The sequence below is a fragment of the Euprymna scolopes genome, chromosome 10 (assembly GCF_053919585.1).
Source record: "Euprymna scolopes isolate OS-2025 chromosome 10, ASM5391958v1, whole genome shotgun sequence".
Lineage (NCBI taxonomy): Eukaryota > Metazoa > Mollusca > Cephalopoda > Sepiida > Sepiolidae > Euprymna > Euprymna scolopes.
Genome location: NC_136491.1, coordinates 160,382,937 through 160,409,185, shown reverse-complemented (window position 1 = coordinate 160,409,185; position 26,249 = coordinate 160,382,937). Strand labels below are relative to the sequence as shown.

At 36.1% G+C, this 26,249-nt stretch overlaps 1 protein-coding gene across 2 annotated transcripts in view; it reads right to left on the bottom strand.

Moving 5' to 3' along the window:
* LOC145286340 (synaptotagmin-12-like) overlaps positions 1–26,249 on the bottom strand; it is a 323,763-nt gene that overhangs the window by 107,095 nt on the left and 190,419 nt on the right. For both annotated transcript variants that reach the window (XM_080135262.1, XM_080135263.1), the window contains one exon: positions 24,669–25,000. In XM_080135262.1, the coding sequence (XP_079991388.1) occupies positions 24,669–24,836 (168 nt within the window). In that variant the 5' untranslated portion in view covers positions 24,837–25,000. The remainder of the gene's footprint in view (positions 1–24,668; positions 25,001–26,249) is intronic.

The following is a 26,249-nucleotide window of genomic DNA, read 5'->3' as shown; positions in this document are numbered from 1 at the left end:
TCTTGTTCCCTCAGCCATCACTTGATAGAAATCCTAAGTACTTAGCAATTGTATTTTTCGGAGAATATCACTTTTTACAATTGATTTTTCCAAATACTCTAATCACTGCACCACAGGTACGAATTTTAGGAGCCTTAAACTTATCTTATTTCTAGTTGTAAATATCACTGAAGAAGGTCGGAGGCTACATTCACCGAAACGTTGTGAAAATCACACTCAAGATGAGAACAGTAGTCTGATGAATCCAAATAATATGAATAACCAATCCTCATCTCAAAAACTCAGAAACGTCAGAGATGCAATTGTTGTCAAGTTTAATACACTGCGCAACCAGTTCGTTATTACTGCAGGAAGAGTTTTCTAAGAAAAACTCTTCCTGCATAACCGCTACAGCGTCTAAATACAACTGTAGAAGATGAGCAAGAGACTGGTGCGTCTTCACTAAGTTGTCAACGTAAAACTTTCAAGTAATAAATCCTTACAGTGAATATTTCTCCACACGGTACTTGACAATGTAATTTAAAATAAATGGGCAAGATATAAACCCAAATACGAGAGATATGTACTTAAAACATACTAGTCTATTTTCAAGCTTAAAAAGAAAACAGAAACGGTTTTTATCGAATTCATTTATTTAGCTTAATCATCAGGAAAACTTTTTGATGTCTGCCAAAAAGGCGAACTGATTAGTCCTGACTTTAAGTATCTATTCAAGCATATCCGAGTACAAATTTACGCCGACATAAGCGCAGTCGTTATCCATGCAGCCACCTACCTTGAAAATGCTGCTGTCAAACCTTACATAGTTATATGGAATGTCAAAGAGAGTTACAGCCTTGATTGAAGTGAGTGTCCCTAATGATGAAGGTCTGAACAGAGCTGAAAGGGAGAATCAGACCAAATATCAAGGTCTCATGTATCATATGAAAAGAAACTGGAATCTTTGAGAGATATCAATCATACCAATTATTGTAGGTTCCATAAGGCTTATGAAGAAGAACCTACCTGAATAATATTCCTGGTGAACCAAGTGCAAAAGATCCAGACAATTGCACTTAAGGGGGCAACGAGGATACTAAAAAGAGCTCTCGGCTGGTTTCAATAAAAAGCAGGGCAATGTTGGCAGCATTACAATCTTCAAAGGAAGAAAATATAAAAAAGAGGTTTTCCACCTGTTCTTGAACAATTGAAAACAGGACGGATCTTTGTTGTACACTGTAAGTTTTGTTTAAACGCTGGACGATATTCAAGGTACAAATCCCTTTCAGATAATTTTAGAGAAACACGATCTAACACTAACAGGGCTACCTGGTAGTTAGAGGGTATTGTACTTAGTTTATCCTTGTTCCAGGGTAGAGTTATATAATAACAGTTGTTGACAAAGCTAATAGAAGAACGAAAGGCTTTTTCTTCTTATCATAGTCAGTGAACTCATTTTCTCCGACACCCTAAACTATACAACCTATCAACGGTTCTATCAACAGAAAGCTCTTTGTAACCCAAATTTCAGCACAAAGTACACATGAGTAATATTACAAGAAGAATTGAAAACCCATTCTTCTGTCTGAGGAGATCTAAAGTCAGATATATTTCCGAACAAAACCTTGCCTTGAGGGAACTCCCAAACGTGTCCCCTTTAAATCTGCTTAAATTCATAGGTCCTTGGAATTTAATCACATCAACTCACAATAAGCTATGGACGAGCAACGTGTTGTCGTTGAACTCAGAATAATCAGCAGCTAGCTCAACTTTTATAAGATCTTCAATTACAGAAGTCAATCCATTAATATGGAAAGTAATATCTAAATTCTCATCAATCAAGAAAAACACGGAACGAATTCCTTGAGGGAACTTCATGTTAGTGCAGCACCGGATGGGTGACAATTTGGGAATACTAGTTGCTGTATGTACTGTGCCAGTATGCAGAAATTTCTAGGTTTGTATCTAAGGTTGCATTTAAAAACCACTGACATAAAGCTAGAAGAAGGAAAACCCAGAAATAAAAAACCTGTCTATTGTCTGCTCTTCTTGTATTTAATTGCATCGACTACAGCTGTTTTAAAAAGTGTGGATGGTTTTACAGAAGCCTTAACCACTATAAACAATTCATCTGTGTTGATTTCGGACAGTTTAATAGTTGTATGAACCTCATACGTTTAAATTGGTGAGAGAATTCTTTTCTTTTTCAATATATATATATATAAAAGTGAACGTGTCTGTCTGTCTGTCTGTCTGTCTGTGTACATTTCCCTACGCAATAACTCTGTCAATTTTTAGTCTATAGACTCGAAATTTGAAATACCGGGTACTGAGATTTGGGAAAATCGATGTGACGGGTGTCAGCCAGAAATTTGGCTGTTAAGGGGTCAAATTTTAACGATTTGACCTTTAAGAACTCTACCAAACTCCTCCGACAATTTTGGGTCTAGACACTTGAAATTTTAGATATAGGTTACTTGAACCTGGATCTAATTTAATAAAGTGATAAATTTTCAGGGGTCATAATAGGGGTCAAATTAAAAAAAAGTTTACTCTTTTTTTTTTTTTTTTTTGCTGAGCAGACACCTCCAAACACCCGGGCAACGCCGGGCTGAAATGCTAGTATATATATATATATATATATATATATATATATATATATATATATATATATATATATAAGTGAAAGTGTCTGTGTGTCTGTGTACATTTCCCTACGCAATAAATCTGTCAATTTTTAGTCTACATACTCGAAATTTTATATACAGGGTACTGAGATTTGGGAAAATCGATGTGATTGGTTTTCGGACAGAAATTTGGCGATTAAGGGGTCAAAGTTCAACGATTTGACCTTTGAGAACTCTACCAAACTCCTCCGACAATTTTCGATCTAAACACTTGAAATTTTAGATATAGGTTCATGGACATGGATCTAACTTAATAACTTGATTTGAGCCAAAAAAATAGTAAATTTTAAGGGGTCATAATAGGGGTCAAAGTTAAAAAAATTGACCACTTTTTTTTTGCTCAACATACATCTCCAAATACCCGGGCAACGCCGGGCACCCATGCTAGTATATATATATATATATATATATATATATATATATATATATATATATATATATATATATATATATATATATGCACGTTTCATTAAATAGCACAGATAACTCTTGCTTGTTTTTCTTGTAATCCTCCTTTTCTCTTTATCGGACCATTTTCCGAACGTTTTTTCCGAGTGAAAAAAGAAATTCCCCATAATAGCGAACGTTTTCGACCTCCATTGGTCATCCTCAGGCGAGTAGTAAAAAATAAAAAATGAAATTGAAAAATGAAAGTAGCGAGATGAAATGAAAAGGCGATTAAAAGACAAGTAAAATCGATTAAAATCATTAAAATACTCAAAAGCATTTAAGCGTGCCCTCCGTTTCGTTTTGAGTCTGGTTAATCGTTGGTTTATTAATGTGGATTAACAATGTCTCAAAGATCTGGAGGCGCACCTCACAATATGAGACAGTTAAAATGGCCGTGTTATTTATTAATATGTCTCTAAACTCATTTTTAGGGGTGTGGTGTGCTATGAGGTGCTGATAGATTGCATTCGGAAAAAACGTTCGGGAAATGGTCCGACAAAGAGAAAAGGAGGATTACAAGAAAAACAAGCAAGAGTTATCTGTGCTATTTAATGAAACGTGCATAAAAGAAAAATGCTGCCTAAGTATACTGACATATATATATATATATATATATATATATATTTACCAGTGGTGAAATAACCAGACTAGAGTGCTCAATGTGTAGCCAGAGCAGTATATAGAAAGTTTATTACTGTGAGTCCATTCTTATTTTTTTAACTCCCCTTCATCTACGATTTTTCCATTCTTATTTGATATTATAACTTAGTCCATCTATGAATTCTGACGATGCCAGTTGGATATTTCCTCTTTTTGAGGATCTTCCTCTAGCTTAAACAATATGTAAACTCATTCTGAACTCACAGTAATAAACATTACTATAATTATTATAGTAAAAAAATAATTATATATATATATATATATATATATATATATATATAGTACAAGACTTTGTTGAAATTCAAAGACTTACATTTATCCTTTTATATAACTCTTGTTTATCTCACCTTGGATTTCTTCATTACAGCCGTTGGGATGACAATTCTATGATTTTAGGTTTTTATAGAAATTTTCCTCTTATCACCTCGTCAGATGCGTTAATTTGTACATGATAAAACCTGGTGCGTACGTTTGTGGAAAAGAAATTCCATCCCATGTTATTACAGGTCGGCCATCCAACATATATATGTGTGTATATGTATATGTGTGTGTGTATGTGTGTGTGAGTATTAGAATAACCAGGTATCATTGAGAGGCGAAAGTGACCTCGTGCGCCACTGTGATCAGACTCCCTCAGCCAATCAGGCAACTAAATGCCACGCATGTAAGCGTCGTAACACTTGAGTAGCCTTTTTATCATCGTTATGACCAGGTCACAAAGAACTTGACCAGTTAGCCGTAGTGTCCTCACTGATAACTCACTGACATATGCTTCACCAAAGAATGCGGACCGACACCAGGCATCAGTGATTGTAACACTCCATTGAGCAGGTGAAAATCGTACTTAGCAACCTTTCTCGTATTACTAGATTCTAAGGCGTTCTCACCGACAACTGTCAGTTCTAGGACTCATATGATTTCCTGCATAGATAACTGAATTATTCCGTGTCTTGGTTTTTCATTGAGAATTCTGTTTGGATCATTGTAATAATGTTTTTAAATCCTTGATATTTTTATGTAATTAATTTTATTAGTGATTATAGCGGTCGTTGTTATTTTGCTCACTAATATTAGTGAGCAAAATAACAACGACCGCTATAATCATCAATAAAATTAATTACATAAAAATACATAAAATATTAACTACACAAGAATCAATTTTTTGAATTCATAGTAATATATTACAAATACAATATAGAATTTTTATATATATATATATATATATATATATATATATATATATATATATATATATATCTTTTAATAGACTTATTTTCCATGACTAAATTAATTCTATGACGCGCGTATAATCTTCTATTTATTTTTCTATCTTTTCCCTTCTCTTTCTCTGAGAGTCTAGACTAAATTAAACCATATGACAGGCAGCGGATGGTCACTCTCTTCCTTCTTTTTTCTTCCTTCTTCTCTTTCCTTTACGCTCAGCCGATTGTCAGTTTATTCCCTCTTCTTCCTAGGTTAGTAAACGCGTGTCAAGTCATTTACGGGTAAGAACGTGCATATTTAGGTGTGTGTGTGTGTGTGTGTGTGTGTGTGTGTGTGTGTGTGTGTGTGTGTGTGTGTGTGTGTGTGTGTGTGTGTGTGCATGTGTGTGTGTGCGTGTGTGTGGTTGTGTGTGTCTGTGTGTGTCTGTTGTTACGTCGGGTTACCGGACAGTTCGTTAAGTGTCATGATGTTATTGTTGTTTTTTAAAAAAATCCCTCCCCTACTAACTTAATTCCCACCCTCTCTATAAAATTTATTAAGTGGATTGCTACTACCACCCCCTCTGGTTTTTGACGGTCGGGGCCCGATTCTTTTTCTTTATTTATTTCAGTATCAAAAATGTAATTGTCTAGTTTAGATGCTTGAAAATATCATAAGGTTGAAATAAATTATTGCATCGACAATTATGTAATTTCCGTGTTATATTTTTATGTTATTGCTCTGTTTACCACATTGAGCTCTCATAGCCGGATTTCCTCCTGGAATTATTCCATTATAAAACTATATATATATATATATATATATATATATATATATATATATATAGATAGATAGATAGATAGATAGATAGATAGATGTATATATATATATGTGTAGATAGATAGATAGATAGATAGATAATTTTTTATACCTCCATTTTCCTTTATTATTTACTTCTAAATAAGATCCAAAAAAATTCTCTTGAGCTTTGTATTATCCTGATCAGTTACCTCTTAAAGAATTCCTTTTTTAGCCTTTGAGACTTTACACGACCGATCACCACAGTCGGTTGAAAATTGCTTTGAGCGACTAAAAGTCATAAATCACTCGCCTGCCAGTCGATAAAATTTCTTTAAATAAAGAAACGGGAAAAACTCATTTATTTTGCGACCCTCAAATATGCGGTGACTTAGAATGACCTATGTCTCATCATTTGTGAGTTCTTTCATCTCTAGCTGTGAGACCGTTGGAATATCGTATTGAAAAAAGAATGGTCACGCTAAAGATCAACAAGAGGTCAAATTTACACATTCGACGTGTAGTCAAAATGTCGCCTTCATTTAGCTCTCTGATTTTGAAATTCATTTGAATAGAAAATTCTTCGGCGCTACAACTACATACACTTCATGCTTACAAAAGTAAAGACGAACATTTGAAAGAGGAAAAAAAACGCATCGTTCCGTCAAGCACGCACCGAAAATTAAATTATACAACAAGAAGTAATCATATTTTCTCAATCATATAAATTCAGATATTTGCATGCTCTTTTTTGCGCAACTTTCCAAAAATTATAGAATGTTGTTCCGAGGTAAATTCTTTGTTTTAATACAAACAAAAGAGACCAATTTCTGTTCTATATCAAAGTTATTTTTCCCCATAAATTACAAAGAAAAATTGACCGTTTAAATTATAAAAAGATATTGCACCATTCCGATTTTCTAAGAAATCTAGTTCATTTCAGCTAAATGGCATTTTTTTTTTTAATATCGGAGATTTCGGGACACGGACATCTCGTACCAGGAGATTTCAGTTCACATCATGAATACCCGGAGATTTTGTAACACTTTTGTTTTTCAACATCCACGGTTTAGGCTAGATATTTTAATTTTTGTATGAAATTTTACGGCATAATTTGGGTATCGGAAGAATAGTTTGTTAATATTTTTATTAAGAATAAAGAAGAAAAATATAATTGAATTGTTGTAAAAGTATTTAGTATTATTGACTGAAACAAAGACATAAAGTCGAACGAGTAAAAATATTTTGGGGCAAGTAAATTTTCCGGCGGTCGAGTGATTTTTCTTCCAAATCTCAAAGGCTGTATATATATATATATATATATATATATATATATATATATATATATATATATATATATATATATATATAATATTTCATATATCTACATAAATACTTGAGTACAGTGAGGTAATAAGTTCAGAAAAAATCATCAAACTTGTCCCAAACAGCACACACACACACTTATATATATATATATATATATATATATATATATATATATATATATATATATATATATATAGCTATGAAACAATCGCATTCCTATTCGTATCTTATTTTTGAATATCACTTTCTTATATTTACGTAATCATATCATCATATCCGGTTTTAACGTGTTGGGCGGCTTGTATTGACTGAATCGAGATGTAGTTGCTCGAATAGTTACTCTCCTTGTTTCTTTGCTTTAATAAGATTCTCTTCTATTTTCGCTTTTTTTTTTTTTTTTTTTTTTTTAATTACATTTTTCACCCCAAACAAGGCACATTGCCACTTTGGTGTAGGGGGCTACTATCAGGGGAAACATCTACTGGGGTACTATGTAGGGATTAGGGCAGCGAGATGTTGGTTCACGTTGCACTTGAACTTATGCATGTCAGTACAGTTGGGGAAGCAGTGACCCGGAATGGAATTCCAAAGTCTAGCAGTTCTGGGGAAGAAACTACTGGAGTAGAAGGATCTTTTACATCTAGGGATCTCTACAGTGTGGGGGTCGGATTTTGCAGCTTGTCGGGTCTGTCGAGGGTGTTCACGTCGTGGGGGCACAAGTGCTTGCAGTTCTTCAGAGCATTCACCATTATAATACTTGTAGAACAGGCAGAGGGATGCAACGTTTCGACGATGGGACAGAGGCTGAAGTTTTGATGCCAGTTTAGGGCCTATCAGATTTGCGACTCTCTTTTGAACCCTGTCAAGGAGCGAGAGACTAGTAGCCGATGCACCGGCCCAAATATGACAGCAATACTCCATACATGGGCGAATAGTGGCCTTATAGAGGTACAGGATACTTTCGGGTGTTAAAAGTTTTCTAGCACGGTAGAGAGAGCCCACCTTCCTTGCAGCGGCCCTGGCAATGCCCTCGATGTAACTGTTCCAACTCATGTTTCCAGTGAACGTTAGGCCAAGGAGCTTGAGAGACGTACTCTCAGATAAAGAGTCGTTGGCCATTGCTATAAGTGGTAGAGAAGGTTTCTTGTAATTATTGAATGAAACCAGTTTTGTCTTGGTGGCATTGAACGTTACCATCCATTTTTGTCCCCATTCCACTACTGATTTGAGGTCATCCTCTAGTGTTTCTGCCATTACTTTAGATATATGTTCGTTTGTTTTCCTGTCGTGCCTGCTATAGAGTGTGGTGTCATCAGCATATATCCCCATCTCAGAGGCAATCTTGTCGGGGAGGTCATTTATGAATATCAGGAACAGCAGAGGTCCCAGGATAGATCCTTGGGGCACTCCCGCATTTATATCATATTGTTTAGATGTACGACCGTCGAGGACAACCTGGATTTTTCTCTTATCTAAGAAGGATTTAATTACGTTAAGTATTCTACCAGTGATACCGTAAGATCTAATCTTCCTGAGGAGACCCTCATGCCATACTCTGTCAAAAGCCTTAGATATATCTAGAGCTACCGCTTTTCCCTCTCCCGCTTTGTCCAGTGAATGGTATATGCGTTCAGAGATTACAGTGAGGATGTCTGCCGTGGAACGGGCTTGTCTAAATCCATATTGACGGTCGGTCAGAAGTTTAGCATCTGTAAGGTGCTGGACTAGAGCATGGTTAATTAAGGTCTCAAATATTTTGGCAAAAAGTGGGAGGAGGCTAATAGGGCGATAATTTAATGGGTCAGTTCTTTCGCCAGAATTCTTGAATACTGGTACCACAGAAGCAGTTTTCCAACAGCTCGGAAAGCAAGATTCATTAAGGCATTTGTTGTAGAGTTTGGAGAGAACTGGAGCTACTTCGGCTGAGCACTTTTTTAATAGCACAGCTGGGATGAGGTCGGGTCCACATGCTTTGGAAGTGTCAAGGTTTTTTATGATTGCATGCACCTGAGCAGGGGTGATTTTCAGGTCGTCTAGCGTGGCGTCTGTCCGCATAGGAAATTGAGGTAGGGGGTGGTTTAGAGGGTCCAGTGTGGAGTTTGAGGCAAACCGACTGGCAAGCATGTTAGCCTTCTCGGTTGCTGAGCAAAGAACCTCGTGATTGTTGGTTAGTGGGGGAATTGTTGATTGCCCATTATTTACTACACTGTTGTAGATTTTCCAGAAGTCACGAGTTCCTAGTTTTTGTGCTTCGATGCGTTTTTTCGTGGTTTCCGTAAATTCCCTCTTAGCTGTCGCTATTTCTTTCTTAACGTTACTTCTAGCTTCTATGTACTTCTGTCTGTTTGAACTGGACTTATGTCGATTAAATCTGCGGAATGCATGCTGCCTTTGAGCAATGGCAGTTGCGCAAGTCGAAGTAAACCATTGGGGAGAGTAGGGCTTGCTATAGAATTTCCGCATGGGAACATGCGCTTCGATTGCAGTTTTGAACCATTCAGTGGTCTCGGTTGCACACTGTTCAGCAGGAAGAGAAAAAATATTTCCCCATGGGGAGTCTCTGATAAGATCTCTGATAGCTTCCCAGTCAGCCTTTTTATAATATCTCGTTGTTTTGAGCACTGGCTCTTCAGTTTTGGGTCTAGAGTTTAGGGCGATTTCAACCATTATCACCGCATGATCAGCGTTCCCAAGTGGGCTGTCGGCTTTCGTTACACAATCATCAGGAACTGTGGTCAAAAACAGATTAATAGTGATGCGTGTTGTTCTTCCTGATCAGGGAAGCGGGTTGGAAAAGTAACAATTTGCGCTAGGGAGTGAGATACAGAGAAGCTATGAGTTGCGCTGCCTGCTGCATCTGTGTAAGTAGAGAATCCAAGCCAGTTTTTGTGATGGACATTAAAGTCGCCAAATACATGTACTTGGGCGCTAGTGTCGAAGGAGAGTGCTGTGTCTATGCTGTCAGATACTTTGTTTATTATGGTGCAGTCTTGGGTCGAGGGAGAGCGGTAGAGAAAGTAAAAGTAGCTAATGTTGTGTTGCATGATTAGTCTAAAGCACATAAAGGCTTGATCATCCGTTTCCAAAAGCAAATTAATTTTCACAGGAACGTGTTAGTTCAAAATACTTTTACTAATGAAAATCATTTTAAACCTCAAAAGTAATAATCCTGTATCAAATTAACCAAGCCTCTAAAACAGTGACTCAATAAAAATCAGAGTTCTTCCAGATGACATAAGTGATGTGCCTTGATCCTCACCATCAACAAAGCTCATCCTAGAACGAGAGTGTCCAATGCTGAAATTTCTCTAAGCCTGCTGCTATTTCTCCAGTGAAATTAACCACCTAGAATGCATGCACGCACACACATTCACACACACATGCAGAAACACATGGATGCACACACACACACACATGCACAACCAAACTCATGCACACACGCACAAAGTCATGCATACACATAAACACACACACACACAGGAAACCACACACACATGCAACAACACACGCACACACTTAGAAAATAGTAAGGAGTGGACAGTTTAAAGGATTTAAAATCACACATAAGGATATTTTGAAGTACATAAAATGTCAATTTATAGTTATGGTTAAATGTTAGAGTTAAGTATTATAGTTTACTGTGTAAAAAAAAGAAACAATGCTTAACGTAAATGCTATTTTTTTTTCAGAGATTGTATTTTTTAGGGTGGGTACTGGAAAGAATTCAAAGTAAAAAATAAAAAAATAAAAAAAAATTTTTTCAACCGGAAAAGTGAACGACCCGTTACAAAACAAACTAAAAATAAATAAAAATAGCATCGTTCACTGTTTGGGACGGAGAATCGAAGAAAAAAACAATACCAATCATAAATGTTAATTATATTTGTATCAGGGATATTTTTAAGAGGGTTAGTTTTATGGTTTATTGTCTGTATAGGTAACGATAAGGTATTAATGCGTTAAATTACGATTATGAGCGGTTAAAATTTACTGTAGTTGGTTTAATGTTAATAAAACGATTGCTTCCTGAAGAGAGACGTAATGTTTGTAAAGGTCTGACACGTTCGATTTTTGTATAAGTTGTTTATTCCTTAATAATTGATCTGTCAGTTCTCAGTCAATGACAAAAGTCGAAAATTTCGAAGGGAGAAATTATTTTGTAATTGGTAACTGGAAAGATAATGGTATGTATATGAGTTACGAAGGCTGCCGAGGAAAATAGTTATAAGGTGTGTATATAGTTCCAGTGATGAGTGGAGGCGGTAAGAGGACTGTAGATTTAGAGGAAAAATAGGAACTACCTTGTAAAAAGACGTTGCGATTGTGATGTTGCTCCTAGGTTGTAATGTAGGATTTTATAATAACGACCAAATGTGTCTAAAATGGCGTTCTAAAGTTACATAAGATAGTGGCTAATAATCTAGACATAATAAATTTGTATGTGGCATCTGCTGTTGGAAACGGTATTTTGGTCTAGAGGGGAATTTCTGCAATCATTTGATTATATAGTAGATGAGTACCAAACACATTCATCGCTTTTGAATTCGATTTTATAGCATTTCAAATTTTCATGAAGAAATTTGTTTCGATTCATTTTGATTTTTTATATGATGTGTTTTTTTTATGATTTCTTGTTTAAATTAAGATAAATATTTAGTTTGTTCGTTAAACCAATGCAAATTAATGTTTTTCTTGCTGCGATTTCATTGGCTCAGTATTTCAACATCTTTTGATGTTTTACGTCAATTCTGCCCAGCGATAGCAAGGTCCTTATTTTGCATAAGTATCAAACAAATTCATCGATTTTTGATTCGATTTTATAGCAACTTAAATCTCAATGACTGAATTGTGATGAGAAATTTGTTTCAATTCATTTTGAATTTTCAGAAATTCATTTCAGAAATTCCAGAATCTAAAAACATTTTCTCCATAATATTTGGATTCTTTAGACTACTCTTCTAATCGGGAGTGTTATTTTCACAACGTTTCGCACTAAGTAATCTCTGACCTTCTTCAGGTATCTTGTCGGACTCGGGAATCTTTCTGTCAAACTCGGAATCTGCACGCTATTTCAGACGGAACTCTTTTTTTTTTTTTTTTTTTTTTTTATTACATTTTCACCCCAAACAAGGCACATTGCCACTTTAATGTAGGGGGCTACTATCAGGGGAAACATCTACTGGGGTACTATGTAGGGATTAGGGCAGCGAGATGTTGGTTCACGTTGCACTTGAACTTATGCATGTCAGTACAGTTGGGGAAGCAGTGACCTGGAATGGAATTCCAAAGTCTAGCAGTTCTGGGGAAGAAACTACTGGAGTAGAAAGATCTTTTACATCTAGGGATCTCTACAGTGTGGGGGTGGGATTTTGTAGCTTGTTGGGTCTGTCGAGGGTGTTCACGTCGTGGGGGCACAAGTGCTTGCAGTTCTTCAGAGCATTCACCATTATAATACTTGTAGAACAGGCAGAGGGATGCAACGTTTCGACGATGGAACAGAGGCTGAAGTTTTGATGCCAGTTTAGGGCCTATCAGATTTGCGACTCTCTTTTGACCCCTGTCAAGGAGCGAGAGACTAGTAGCCGATGCACCAGCCCAAATATGACAGCAATACTCCATACATGGGCGAATAGTGGCCTTATAGAGGTACAGGATACTTTCGGGTGTTAGAAGTTTTCTAGCACGGTAGAGAGAGCCCACCTTCCTCGCAGCGGCCCTGGCAATGCCCTCGATGTAATTGTTCCAGCTCATGTTTCCTGTGAACGTTAGGCCAAGGAGCTTGAGAGACGTACTCTCAGATAAAGAGTTGTTGGCCATTGCTATAGGTGGTAGAGAAGGTTTCTTGTAATTATTGAATGAAACCAGTTTTGTCTTGGTGGCATTGAACGTTACCATCCATTTTTGTCCCCATTCCACTACTGATTTGAGGTCATCCTCTAGTGTTTCTGCCATTACTTTAGATATATGTTCATTTGTTTTCCTGTCGTGCCTGCTATAGAGTGTGGTGTCATCAGCATATATCCCCATCTCAGAGGCAATCTTGTCGGGGAGGTCATTTATGAATATCAGGAACAATAGAGGTCCAAGGATAGATCCCTGGGGCACTCCCGCATTTATATTATATTGTTTAGACGTACGACCGTCGAGGACAACCTGGATTTTTCTCTTATCTAAGAAGGATTTAATTATGTTAAGTATTCTACCAGTGATACTGTAAGATCTAATCTTCCTGAGGAGACCCTCATGCCATACCCTGTCAAAAGCCTTAGATATATCTAGAGCTACCGCTCTGCCCTCTCCCGCTTTGTCCAGTGAATGGTATATGCGTTCAGAGATTACAGTGAGGATGTCTGCCGTGGAACGGGCTTGTCTAAATCCATATTGATGGTCGGTCAGAAGTTTAGCATCTGTAAGGTGCTGGACTAGAGCATGGTTAATTAAGGTCTCAAATATTTTGGCGAAAAGTGGGAGGAGGCTAATAGGGCGATAATTTAATGGGTCAGTTCTTTCGCCAGAATTCTTGAATACTGGTACCACAGAAGCAGTTTTCCAACAGCTCGGAAAGCAAGATTCATTAAGGCATTTGTTGTAGAGTTTGGAGAGAACTGGAGCTACTTCGGCTGAGCACTTTTTTAATAGCACAGCTGGGATGAGGTCGGGTCCACATGCTTTGGATTTAATCCATGAGGATAACATGCTCTCGTTTCGTTGGATAGAAGTCCCAAGTAATTCGCTATTGGATTTTGAGTGTTGCTCCCACTGATGATTGAACCCTCAACCTCCAGAAGAATATAAATTTACAACAAAATTTTACAAAATATTCTAACCATAAAATAACACTCAAGATGAAAGCTGTAGTTTAAAGAATCTAAACAATACGAATAATCAATCCTCATCTCAAAATCCTTTTATTTGCGATTTTCATCAACAATTTGCAAGTAAACATGTTGAGTTCATGTTAAATAACCATGAAAACAAATTCCAAGATTTTTAGCTTCAAACATGTCTTTTAATGAGATTGCTGCCAATTCTCATCTGATAGAAACGAATGTCATTGAATTTCTCAAGTGTCTGCTGTGAACCAATCACCAAAAGGAAATTAATGAGGAGACCAGCGACAGATGCGTGTTAAAGATGTCAGCCACATTTAGAAAAACTCCATTAGTCAACTAAACACTTGTATATGATTAATAGTGCAAGCATGAATAAATGCAATACTATGAAAATTGAAAAAGGGTTTTATTCATATAAAACTTTGAAATAATAAATGTTTCTAAAAGAAAATAAAGAGGATTTTTTTAACCGCAACAGATAATAGTTTTGTTGTTTGTTTGTTTTTTTTTAGCCCTTTTCTAACCTCAAACACGGCATACTGCCACTTGGAACGTTAGGACGTATTATTTGGGATCGTGTCTAACAGGGGACTGTGAGGGGTTGAGTAACGAGATGTTTGTTCACATTACATTTAAACTTCTACAGGTTAGTAGAGTCAAGAAAGCAGGAAACATAGAGGGAATTCCGAAATTTAGCAGTTCAAGTGAATAAAATATTATAGTAGAAGGCTTTCCAGTATCTAGAAAACTCAACAAAGAGGGGGGTTTGGATTTTGCTGCTTGTTGGGTTAGTCTGTACTGACGTTTTTGATGCTTTTTCTGTCAACGAGTCCTTGTTGATCAGTAATTGACTGACCGGCAGTGATGCGTGAAGTTGGTATGAGGTATCAACTGAATAGAATGCTGAAAACGGCAAATCACTGAGTTGATGCCTTAGTTTTTGCATTTATAGTGACAAAACATAAAGGAAAAATTCCTTAGAGAGACAAACGTTGATTAACTCAGCTATAACGTGTGGGAAGTTTGTTTATATTGCATATCAATGTTTATTTTTACGGCACATCAGCCCTTTTGAGGATTTATAAAAACGAAGCAGAATGTACCTTTTATATCTTCTTTCGTACCTCCTTGAGTTGTTTGTGTCCTGGCGTTCGGCACACCTAGAACAAATGCTCTCATGCATACCAACAGGCACAACTCTCATTTATCTGGACAATTAGATCTTTATTCAGTTCCCATGGTCGAAGTCGTGTGTCTGTTCATCTGCGTCATTTTCAGAAAGTGGGTAGGGATTTTGCTATCGCTTTATCTGCCCCCCCCCCGCCTATCTTCTCGCCCTCAGAAGAAGTCTTTCATCTTCTCAGAATCAGAGACAGATTAATTCCTGAAACAGACTCTTCATGAATCTCCTGTTCTGACTGCAATTCCCCAACTAATTAGAAACGCATGTGCGTCATCTATTTATTTTAAGGTGTATATATGTGTTGCTAAAATCACATTAACCGGTTTACACTCAAAATCCATTGCCCTGCCTCGTGACCCCTACTAACACACAGGTGAAATGCGTCATCAATGGAAATAAATGATTTTGAAGCCTGTCAGTCTTTAACCTTCCGACCTCTCTGCACTTAACTTGAACACAAGCAAGTTGGTTCAAGCTAGGACCACGTTTACCGACACACAACAGTATAATAATAATAATAATAATAATAATAATAATAATAATAATAATAATGATAATAATAATCCACCCCAAAAGTGGTGATATTAGAATCGACCGGCACCACACCAAATTATAGTGAAAGGTCTAGGAGGATTGAAAGACTGAGGAGGAAGAGTGCTAACCAGGTCTCCTCTGGAAGAGTCCGGAAAACATTGGGTTTTGGGGAGGCTTTTTCCATTAAAACCCTAGGGAATACAAGTGTTCTTTGTAAGTATCTGTTGCGATAACACAAAGTAATTTTCAATGATTATCGAAAGAGGTGGACAATACTGGAAATCTGAGGAGACTTCTTGTCACTCAGACTCCCAGGAACATCACAAGTTATTACCAGTGAATGATCGTTGATGATGGTCAGCATGAGAATTCATAGTGAGTAAATATTAATAAGAAGAACAAAAACACATCGTCATTAGTTGTGGGAAGTTCAAAACAGAACAAGAGACGCCATGACAATATTGAAAAAATGGTTCATTGAAGGATATGTGAGAAAAGAAGGTTGAAATGTAGTGAAAATGGGACGAGCATATTCATGAAGGGGTCGTGGAGAGTGATAATATGAAGTTATTGTGGGATATGATTATCTAATGTGACAATTTGATTGAAGCAAGAAGCAAAAAAGAACACAATAATCATTGATATAACAGTGTGAATGTGGAGGAAAAAGAAAAGGAAAAGGAAAAGGTTGAAAATTACCAAAAGTTGGAAAGGGAGATAAAATGATTGTGGAAGTTGAAGAATGTATAAGTTGTATCTAGTTGGAATACTTCAGAAGAATGCTTTGTTGAGAACTCGCAGAATCCTGACCCGAGAAAAGAAGATGCTGATAAACTATAGTCATTTGTTATGATCTGCCTATCAGCATAAAATCACAATAACAACAGCCAGACGCAAAATGTGACAACAGAAATACCGATGGTCGCTGCCACGAAGAAGTCAACAACAAACAACTGTTGTGATAACACAAATTAATTTGCAAAAGTTATCGAAAGAGGTAGTGAGTAGTGGAAATCTGGGGAAACTTTTAACTCAGACTCCAGGAAACATCACAGGTGGTTCTTAAAGATAAATCTTTGATCGTCTGTGTGAAAACTCCTAGTGAGTTAATGATGATGATCATGATGATGATGATGATGATGATGATGATGATGACGACGACGACGATGACGATGATGATGATGATGATACTCGCCAGCGGAAAACGAAAACGATACATGGAAATTGAAATGTTGTGGCTAAGAATTTTATAAGTTTGAAGGACTAGAAATCCATCAAGGGAAGAAGTAGAAAAAGAAAGTATATCAATAACGCAAGTCCAACGACCATGGGGTACGTAACAGGACCCTCGATTAGATAGAAAAGAGTGAGGAATAGTCTAGAGTTGGGACAGAAAAGCAAAAACGGAAACACGTGCATTAGAAATCGAAGATAAATTGGCCGGAAGGCAAAGATGTAAAGAGTTACCCAACTTTTGATGTAGAAGTCAAAAACATGTCAGCAAAAAATGTAAAAGGAAGCACCGATGTGAAAGTAGAGGATTTATGAACAAAGAAAAGAAAGATTTGAAGTTGATGAAAAAGTATTGACAAAATAAAGGAAAGCTACTTAACCATCAAAGAAAGAAATAAAATCGCAGGAACAAAGAAAGAGAAAGGATATTAGGAAGTAAGTAGATAAACACAGCTGCAGAAATAAATGTTTGGCCGAAACAACTGTATGAAGATTGAAATAGAAAACATAAGGATGAAATGAAATTCAGTCGAACAAAAAGAAAAATAGAAAAGTGTAGGAAACGGCTTGTAAAGAAATACAAAACGATAGAAGTCAAGGAACAGATATACAATAGCAGAAGAAGGATTAAAGGTAATCGATATGCTTGAGTTGCATAAAAAGTACAAATGTTGATTTTTTTTTTACAAAGGAGTCACCACTTATCAAGGTCCGGAGGCCACTCGAGGATAAGCGTTAATAAGTGTACAGTAGTCAATGGACAATATCATAGTAATCGTTAGTAGTGGAAATTTGGTAAATTGGATTACTTAAGAGGATGGCTTATCAAGAACTTGTTTACGTTGGACTTGAAGACGAACATATTGTATCCAGCTTGAAAGCAGGGAGATGGAAGAGAGTTCTACAGGCGTGCAGTTCTAAGAAAGAAGCTTTGTTTATGGAATCTACATTTAGGTTTAGGCACAGATAAAGATTGAGGGAAATTATTGATAGTGGTTTCACTAAAGTGTTTTCCATGAAAGTTTGGCGAGGGAGGACTATAGATTGGAGCTAAGACAAGCACTTGCCATGAAAATAACGATAAAGCAGAGACAGGCTCGCAATGTCTCATCTGTGGGAAAGAGGTTGCAGGGAAGAGAAAAGGGCATCCCCCACTAGGTTACGAAGTCTATTTTGAACTTTGTCAAAGCAGGATAAGCTGCTTCTAGCCGCTTCTGCCCACTTGTGGCAACGTCTCCTGTGCATCACGAGTAGGTTGCTGGAATCTGTGTTAAATAAAGAAGTAGTCAACACCTCAGAAAAAATAACCTTCTTAGTTACATGCAATATGATTCGGTTCTGCTAGATCTACAGTAAATGTGCTAATGGTTATATCTCATAGGATTAGTGAATCTCTCGATGGAGGAATCCTTTCTTTGATAGGATATGACATAAAGGTCTACTCCACAAGATCTCCAGCTACAGTATTACTTGAAATGTCTTTAGGACCATGCTTAGGGAAGCAGATAGCAGGAAGGGAGTTACAAAGTCTAGCTATTTAAAAGAAGAAATTATTAGAGTAAAAAATTTTCTTGCATTTAAGAGCCTGAATAGTGAAGGTGTGTGATTTTGTTGCTAAGCGAGTTTGTCACTGATATGTTCGTCAAGGGGGCACGAGTGCAATGAGTTCATCAGAGCACATTCCATTAAAATTCTTGTCAAACAGGCACAGGGTTGCAACATTACAGCGATGGAACAGGGATTGGAGCTTAGTTGATGAAGCGGGACCTATTAGATTGGAGAGGAAGAGATGTTGTTGATACACCAGCCCAGATGTGGCAACAATACTCCAAGCATAAGCGAATGGTAATTTTGTAGTGGTACAGGATACGCTCAGGTGTGAATAGTCTTCTAGCACGATAAAATGAGCTCGCCTTCTTCGCAATGTCCTCACTGTATTTGTTCCAGTTCATCAAAAATGTACCCAGTGAACCAAGTGCAAGAGAAACGCAAACAATTGGATTTAAAAGGACAGTAAGAATCTTTAAAAGATCTCTCGTTTGAAGTGTGTCAAATAGTGGGTGAGTGTCTGGCATCGAGTAAGATGTCCCATTTCTAGCAAAAACAAAATAAGAAATTTAAAGAATGTATTTGTACTAGCAAACATAAACCTTTTTTTACATGTGTAACATATTAATATATTGAAATCGTATCAGTATCTGACATTGTAAAATGTCTCATGTGTTTTGTTATATTGTTGATAAATTGTTGTTCCAGAAGACTGGATTAATTAAGTATTTTTAATATTCGTCGGATTTCCTTTCAACTAAAGAAACCACAAGAGATTAATGAAAACATAATATATGCGGATATAAGACATTTAATAATCATGCAAATATCATGTCTCTTCAACTGCTTAATTGAATGCATTTGTTTGAAGCAGATTTCTTCCTTTCATACTCGTACCGTATTAATGAGTAATGAGAGAAATATACATAATTGCAGCGTAGGCAGATATCAACCACCTGTCGATTGCGTTTCAACTGATTGGATCACCGTAGAAACGAGTGCAGCAATAAGCGCTGACGTCCTCAATAGCCTTGATTTGTTAATGACAAACAACATTGGTGATAATGTGATTTGAACCCACGATTTCGAATTATAAAGTAGAGAAATTCTACTAAAATTTGGAAGAGCCTATTTCTAAAACGTTACAAGAAAATTTTATTAGCTAAAACAAACAAAATCTACAACACCACGTCTATTCGTTGTGAGAAACCTTTAAGTAGAAAAATGCGAAGCTATCATTAGTTAATTCAGTAATTAAGCAAACCAAATAGCAACCAAACGAATATTTAATGTAATACCTACTCAATCAATCTCCCAAATATATGTGTAATCAAAACGTATTAATTCTTCTAAAAATAAAGTAAAATTGCAGATAATAATATATGTTCTAGATCGAGGAACTATTTTTTCTTATTTTAAACTGAAACCCAGAGGTATTTTGCTTGGTTTAGAAGGAAGATATTACTAACGGAGATAATCCTAAGTAAGCATTATGAATTATCTCCCTTACAAATTAGCTTATTTTTGTCTATCAATATCCCTAAGTATTAAAATGCAAAAAAGTAACATTTATATGTCTATAAAAGTGAGAATGGGTATGTGAGAACACTTCTCAGTCTATATACTCAACGAATTTTAGATCTACAAACTTGAAATTCAAGCATGCGGCAAACTTGTTAATCCGTTTTTATCCGGAAAAAAGATGCTAAGGGGGTCAAAATTGAAAAAAAAAATCGGAGTCATTGGATTTTTCTGTTTGCTGTTTCACAAATGCGCATGCTTAAATAGTTCAGATTACAGATAACTTATGTAACGTAGTTTGGAAACACCTTTTAAAGATTATGTCACGCTGGTCTAATGGTTATCGTACTTGACTCACTGTCTTTAGATTTTGGTTTTGATCTCAGTCCGAGTATGTTTTTTTTTTACTTACAATAAATGAACTCTTTAGAAAAAAACATAATACTCGCATGCACGTGTCTCAGTTTTTGAATGAATTAAAATACAATGCTTATGTGTGTTTTATGACCGGGGAACGCTGATAAAATAATAAACCTTACTTATATCTTCTCGCATTCGAAATCCAAACATGAGAGTCGCCCGATCATATACCAAATGCCTCTTTCCTTAAAGCAATTCCCTAGCTAGAAAAATACATGTTTGCTATGAAATGTCTCTAGTTCAAACCATCTATTTTATAAATGACTTCTTCCATAACTAACCTGAATCATTCAGACTGACGTGTTAAACATCTAAATAAATTGAATTAAATCATCCTTATAGTTTATATATATATATATATATATATATATACACTAGTGGGGATAGGTGACAGACTTTACCCAGGCATAAAATACGTTTAAGCATATTTTAATTTGTCCAGATTTATATTATAGAGCTGTGATTTCAAAAGTAAAAAAAAAAGAAATTATTTCGGTGCCATCAGCTGAAATCGAAACCGAAATTGTAGCATTCAAAACTGGTGACGTCACCACTGCACGAGATGAATGTATAAAATGTATAACGATTTTCTTTTCAATTTTGACCCTATAAAAACTATTTTAACCGGCTAAAGATCCATAAATGGACGGTCTGTAAAAAATCCAATCATTTGAGGCCCCTAGTTCCGCTCTGTGACTTTTAGTTTCAGAGGAGATAGAGTTTGAAAATATGGAGACAGATAAACATATAGCCTTTTATATATTAGATAATATAAATTATAAAAATGATTCATATATATATATATATATATATATATATATATATATATATATTGCCTCCTGTCCCCCTTACCTCACCCTTTTTAAAAAATTTTTTTTTTAACCAAGTAAGATCTGGTACTTACTTGTAGTTTCATTAAATACTTTTATATGCAAAATCCGATCCCGCATTTTGCTAATTCCTGCCCTCTGATGAGAAGGAGAGTATTTCTTCGAAACTCCGCGGATTAAGGACTATCCACTTATCTTGTGTTTCCTTTTTTAAAATTAAATATGTTCTTAACTCTTTTTCAAGATGTCTTTTAACATATTTTATTAATCATTTGTTCATATTATAAGTTCTATTTCCTTTTCGGTTTTATTGAGCTTTTACATCTGGCTGAGTTTATTTTACTTGTAAATATTAACTCTTTAATATTTATAATATATTTTAAGTTTACCATTTTGATTACCTTGGTAAACTTATTGTAACTTTTATTATATATATATATATATATCGCCAAGAATGAGAGTTCATATAGAAACGTTGTTTTAATTTGAATAAAATAAAAACGCATCAAGTGCCCTTGAAACCAAATCACAACGTAATATTAGGAAAATAAACATATATTTTATTTGTTTAAAATTTATCACAAATATATTTCGGAGGTAGACTCCATCTTCAGTATGTTTTGTTTCTTTTCCCCTTTTTCTTCTTCCTTGCCATGTTGTAAATTTGGAGAAAGAAGTCTGCTTGTATAGAGCCGTGAAGTGAGCAGGAAGAGAGTTCCACAATCTTACAGTTTTTGGAAAGAAGCTATTGGAATAAGAAGCTGTATTATAATGAGGTATTAAAACAGTGAAGTCATGGAGACCACTAGACCAACGAGTCAAACGAACTGGAACAAAGGAGGCAGGGAATATATCAACCAATTCTTAAGAACACATGCCATAATAGTTATTTATAGAAAAAACTGAGACTAAAATCACGTCTATGAAAAAAGGGTTGCAGCGAAGAAGAAGGGGGGGCGCAATCAAATTTCAGATACGTTTCTGCAATTTATCAAGTATCTTCAATTGCAACAAAGATTCACCAGCCTAAATATGGCAGCAGTGTTCCATAGAAGACTTGACAGTGAATCTTTAGAGATAGAGAATAACTTCCGATGTGAGATAGTGTTTAGAGCGATAAAGACTACGGCTTTTATGAAAAGCAGAAAGAGCAATGGATTTCATATAAGAAAGATTTGATGAGAAAGAAAGACCAAGAAGTTGATTTCTTATCAGGTTTTGGTATTGGATCTCCTAGAACTACATAGGACTATCTAAGAACGGTAATGCATCATTAAATAGCAACATACCGCGGTCAACAAGGAAAAGGTCATTTCAGAAATGGACCAGATTCTATTGACTTTAGTTACAAGGGAAACATCCGTCAGATGCCAACAAATGCGTTCGTTTTCGTCCCTAAACAAATTCTTTCTTACTTGGTCATCTTATCTATGACTTCAGCAAGTTCTACCATGCATGTGAAATTTGAACTTCTTAACTTACATTTTATCTTTTTCCTATCCAGGTCTATTTCAATATATGAAAGCTAACTCCAAAAAAACTTAAACTCTTTTCCCTTTGAGCGCCAATGAATACACAAATTTAAGACAATGGCAGAATCGTTAGAAAATGACCTCCAGACCGAAGTGGAATGCGGCCGTAAATAGATGGTAACATTTAATACTAGCAAGACTAAGCTGCTTTCTATTCTAATAGTTTCTTCCCTCGAACAGGTAGACTTTGGAATTCCCTTCCTGCTACCTGCTTCCCTAACTATACTGATATGAAATTCAAGTTCAGTTGTATTGTAAACCAACATCTTGTTAATCTTTCCTAGGCACATTCCCAAATAGTAGCCCCTTATGTCCAAGTGGTGATGTGCCTTGTTAGGGGTGAACGTGTGTAAAACCAAATTAATCAGGGATCTCATTTTGGAGTACAATTCCATCAATAGCCTTTATGATATTTAAACTACTATGCCAAAAAGAGGTCTACACTAACACTACCAGAAACTGATTCACCACAAATTTAGAACTGGAGGAAAATCGTTTTCTCAATTAGTACCCTGAGCCTTGGAATAGACTTTCAAGTGAGATAATAAATATAGCAATAACACAACAATTCAAGGTTTATATATTATATTTATATTATATTGTTTAGACGTACGACCGTCGAGGACAACCTGGATTTTTCTGAGGTAAGAGAAAAATCCAGGTTGTCCTCGACGGTCGTACGTCTAAACAATATAATATAAATGCCGGAGTGCCCCAGGGATCTATCCTTGGTCCTCTGCTGTTCCTGATATTCATAAATGACCTCCCCGACAAAATTGCCTCTGAGATGGGTATATATGCTGATGACACCACACTCTATAGCAGGCACGACAGGAAAACAAATGAACATATATCTAAAGTAATGGCAGAAACACTAGAGGATGACCTCAAATCAGTAGTGGAATGGGGACAAAAATGGATGGTAACGTTCAATGCCACCAAGACAAAACTGGTTTCATTCAATAATTACAAGAAACCTTCTCTACCACCTATAGCAATGGCCAACAACTCTTTAGCTGAGAGTACATCTTTCAAGCTCCTTGGCCTAACATTCACAGGAAACATGAGCTGGAACAGTTACATCGAGGGCATTGCCAGGGCCGCTGCAAGGAAGGTGGGCTCTCTCTACCGTGCTGGAAAACTTCTAACACCCGAAAGTATCCTGTACCTCTATAAGGCCACTATTCGCCCATGTATGGAGTATTGCTGTCATCGGCTACTAGTCTCTCGCAACTTGACAGGGTTCAAAAGAGAGTCGCAAATCTGATAGGCCCTAAACTGGCATCTAAACTTCAGCCTCTGTCCCATCGTCGAAACGTTGCATCCCTCTGCCTGTTCTACAAATATTATAATGGTGAATGCTCTGAAGAACTGCAAGCACTTGTGCCCCCACGACGTGAACACCCTCGACAGACCCGACAAGCTACAAAATCCCACCCCCACACTGTAGAGATCCCTAGATGTAAAAGATCTTTCTACTCCAGTAGTTTCTTCCCCAGAACTGCTAGACTTTGGAATTCCATTCCAGGTCACTGCTTCCCCAACTGTACTGACATGCATAAGTTCAAGTGCAACGTGAACCAACATCTCGCTGCCCTAATCCCTACATAGTACCCCAGTAGATGTTTCCCCTGATAGTAGCCCCCTACACCAAAGTGGCAATGTGCCTTGTTTGGGGTAAAAATGTAATAAAAAAAAAAATAAAAAAAAAAAAAGGTTAATTTGGACAGGTGTTGGGCTACTGTATCCTCTTTTGTGTAAATTTCTTCCGTCATTTTCCTACATGGCATTCGAAGCCCGATAGTTTTATTTTTGGCCATATAAATTTAATTAAATAACGAATATGGAAAAGAAAATGCCAGCATTTCCCCACCAAACATAGTGGAAGGATTTATTTAAGTGAAAAAAAGAAAGCAATTATCACTCACCATGTACCCGTTGTAGTGCTCGTTTTTCGTCAGCACTGCTTTCTCCTCTCCATATGTAAAGCAGGAAGTTAAGTTGTAGACACCATAAAGCCTCAAGAGGAAGCCGATGCCCACGGCCACGATGCAGATGATGAAGATAACCAACAGTGCAACTCCCCACTCACTCATTTTGAATGTTGATTAACTAGGATGAAAAGATGTACAGCGGTGATAACACCTGGGAGGGAAAGATGAGTGAGGATCCGAAATAAGAGAAAAAAAAATGGACGGATGGTCAAAGCAATCAATGTTTGGAAGAATGAAGATGCTTTGGCAGATTAAGTGAACAGGATCTGAAAAATATAGATGGAAAAATATATAAATAAATATATCAAAGAAAATCATAAGATTACACACACACACACACACACACACACACACACACATACACATATATATATATATATATATATATATATATATATATATATATATACACATAACTACTTCATTTAATCACATAAATTAATATATGAAAATATAATTTTATGCGTAAATTTTTAGTATTTACTTCAACAGTACTCAATACATAGGAAGAGCTAGGTAGTAAATTATAAAAATGTATATGGCAATGAGGCTACACAGAATATTCCTCGTTTCATTCTCGTGAGAAATCGTCAGGCTTATGCAAAGAGTTATAGTTATCTCGCGTTTTTTATATACGCACAGTCTATTGAATTTTTAGTTAGCCAATCAGCTTCCTAGTTTTCACCCTGCCCATCTTAATCAGATAATGAGCGGGCACTTTCAAGACAAAGGTACAATTGACCTTAGGTTCACCCCTTCCTTTGTACGTGTTTTTCATGGGAAGAGTAGCTATCTAAGTAAGCTGACCTATTTTCAACCTCGGTGTAGTTAAGATATTAAAAAACTGACGACAACGTTAGATATGTGATTTATTTTCTATAATTCTGAAAAACAAAAAACACAATGTGTCTACCAAAGAGTGCTCAATGTTTAGACAGAGCACTATGAACATGTTGAATATGAAAACTAGCGGAGATATTCTTGGCCTGATGATGTGATTTTCCCTAGCAGGGTGGTCACTGAAACATATTTGCATATGTGTAGCCACTAGTTTTCATATTCAACATATTCATATATATATATATATATATATATATATATATATATATATACATATATATATATATATATATAGTTATTTATGTATATGTATGTTTATTTATTTTAAAAAAAAATTTTTTCTATTGTTATTGTCAATTTTTACGTTTATCCTGTGCACACAGTTGTTTGCTATTTCTCTCCTACAGTTTAATAGATGTCGGGGTTCTTTAAAATATAGGATAGCAAATTTTTCATTCAGGCATGGATCCTGTAGGTTTGTTTGTCTTACTATTTTCCATTCGACTATCGGCGAACGTCCGCTTTCTTTTAGTTCCCAGTATTGGTTTGCTAGTGCTGTTTTCATTCAGTAATATTTCTTGTTATTCAGGTTTTCTTTTGCAAATATTGTGGCCTGGTAAACTATGCTTTTGGTTAGACATTTATTTTAAGTGGGCAGAGTGTGCGGGATCTACA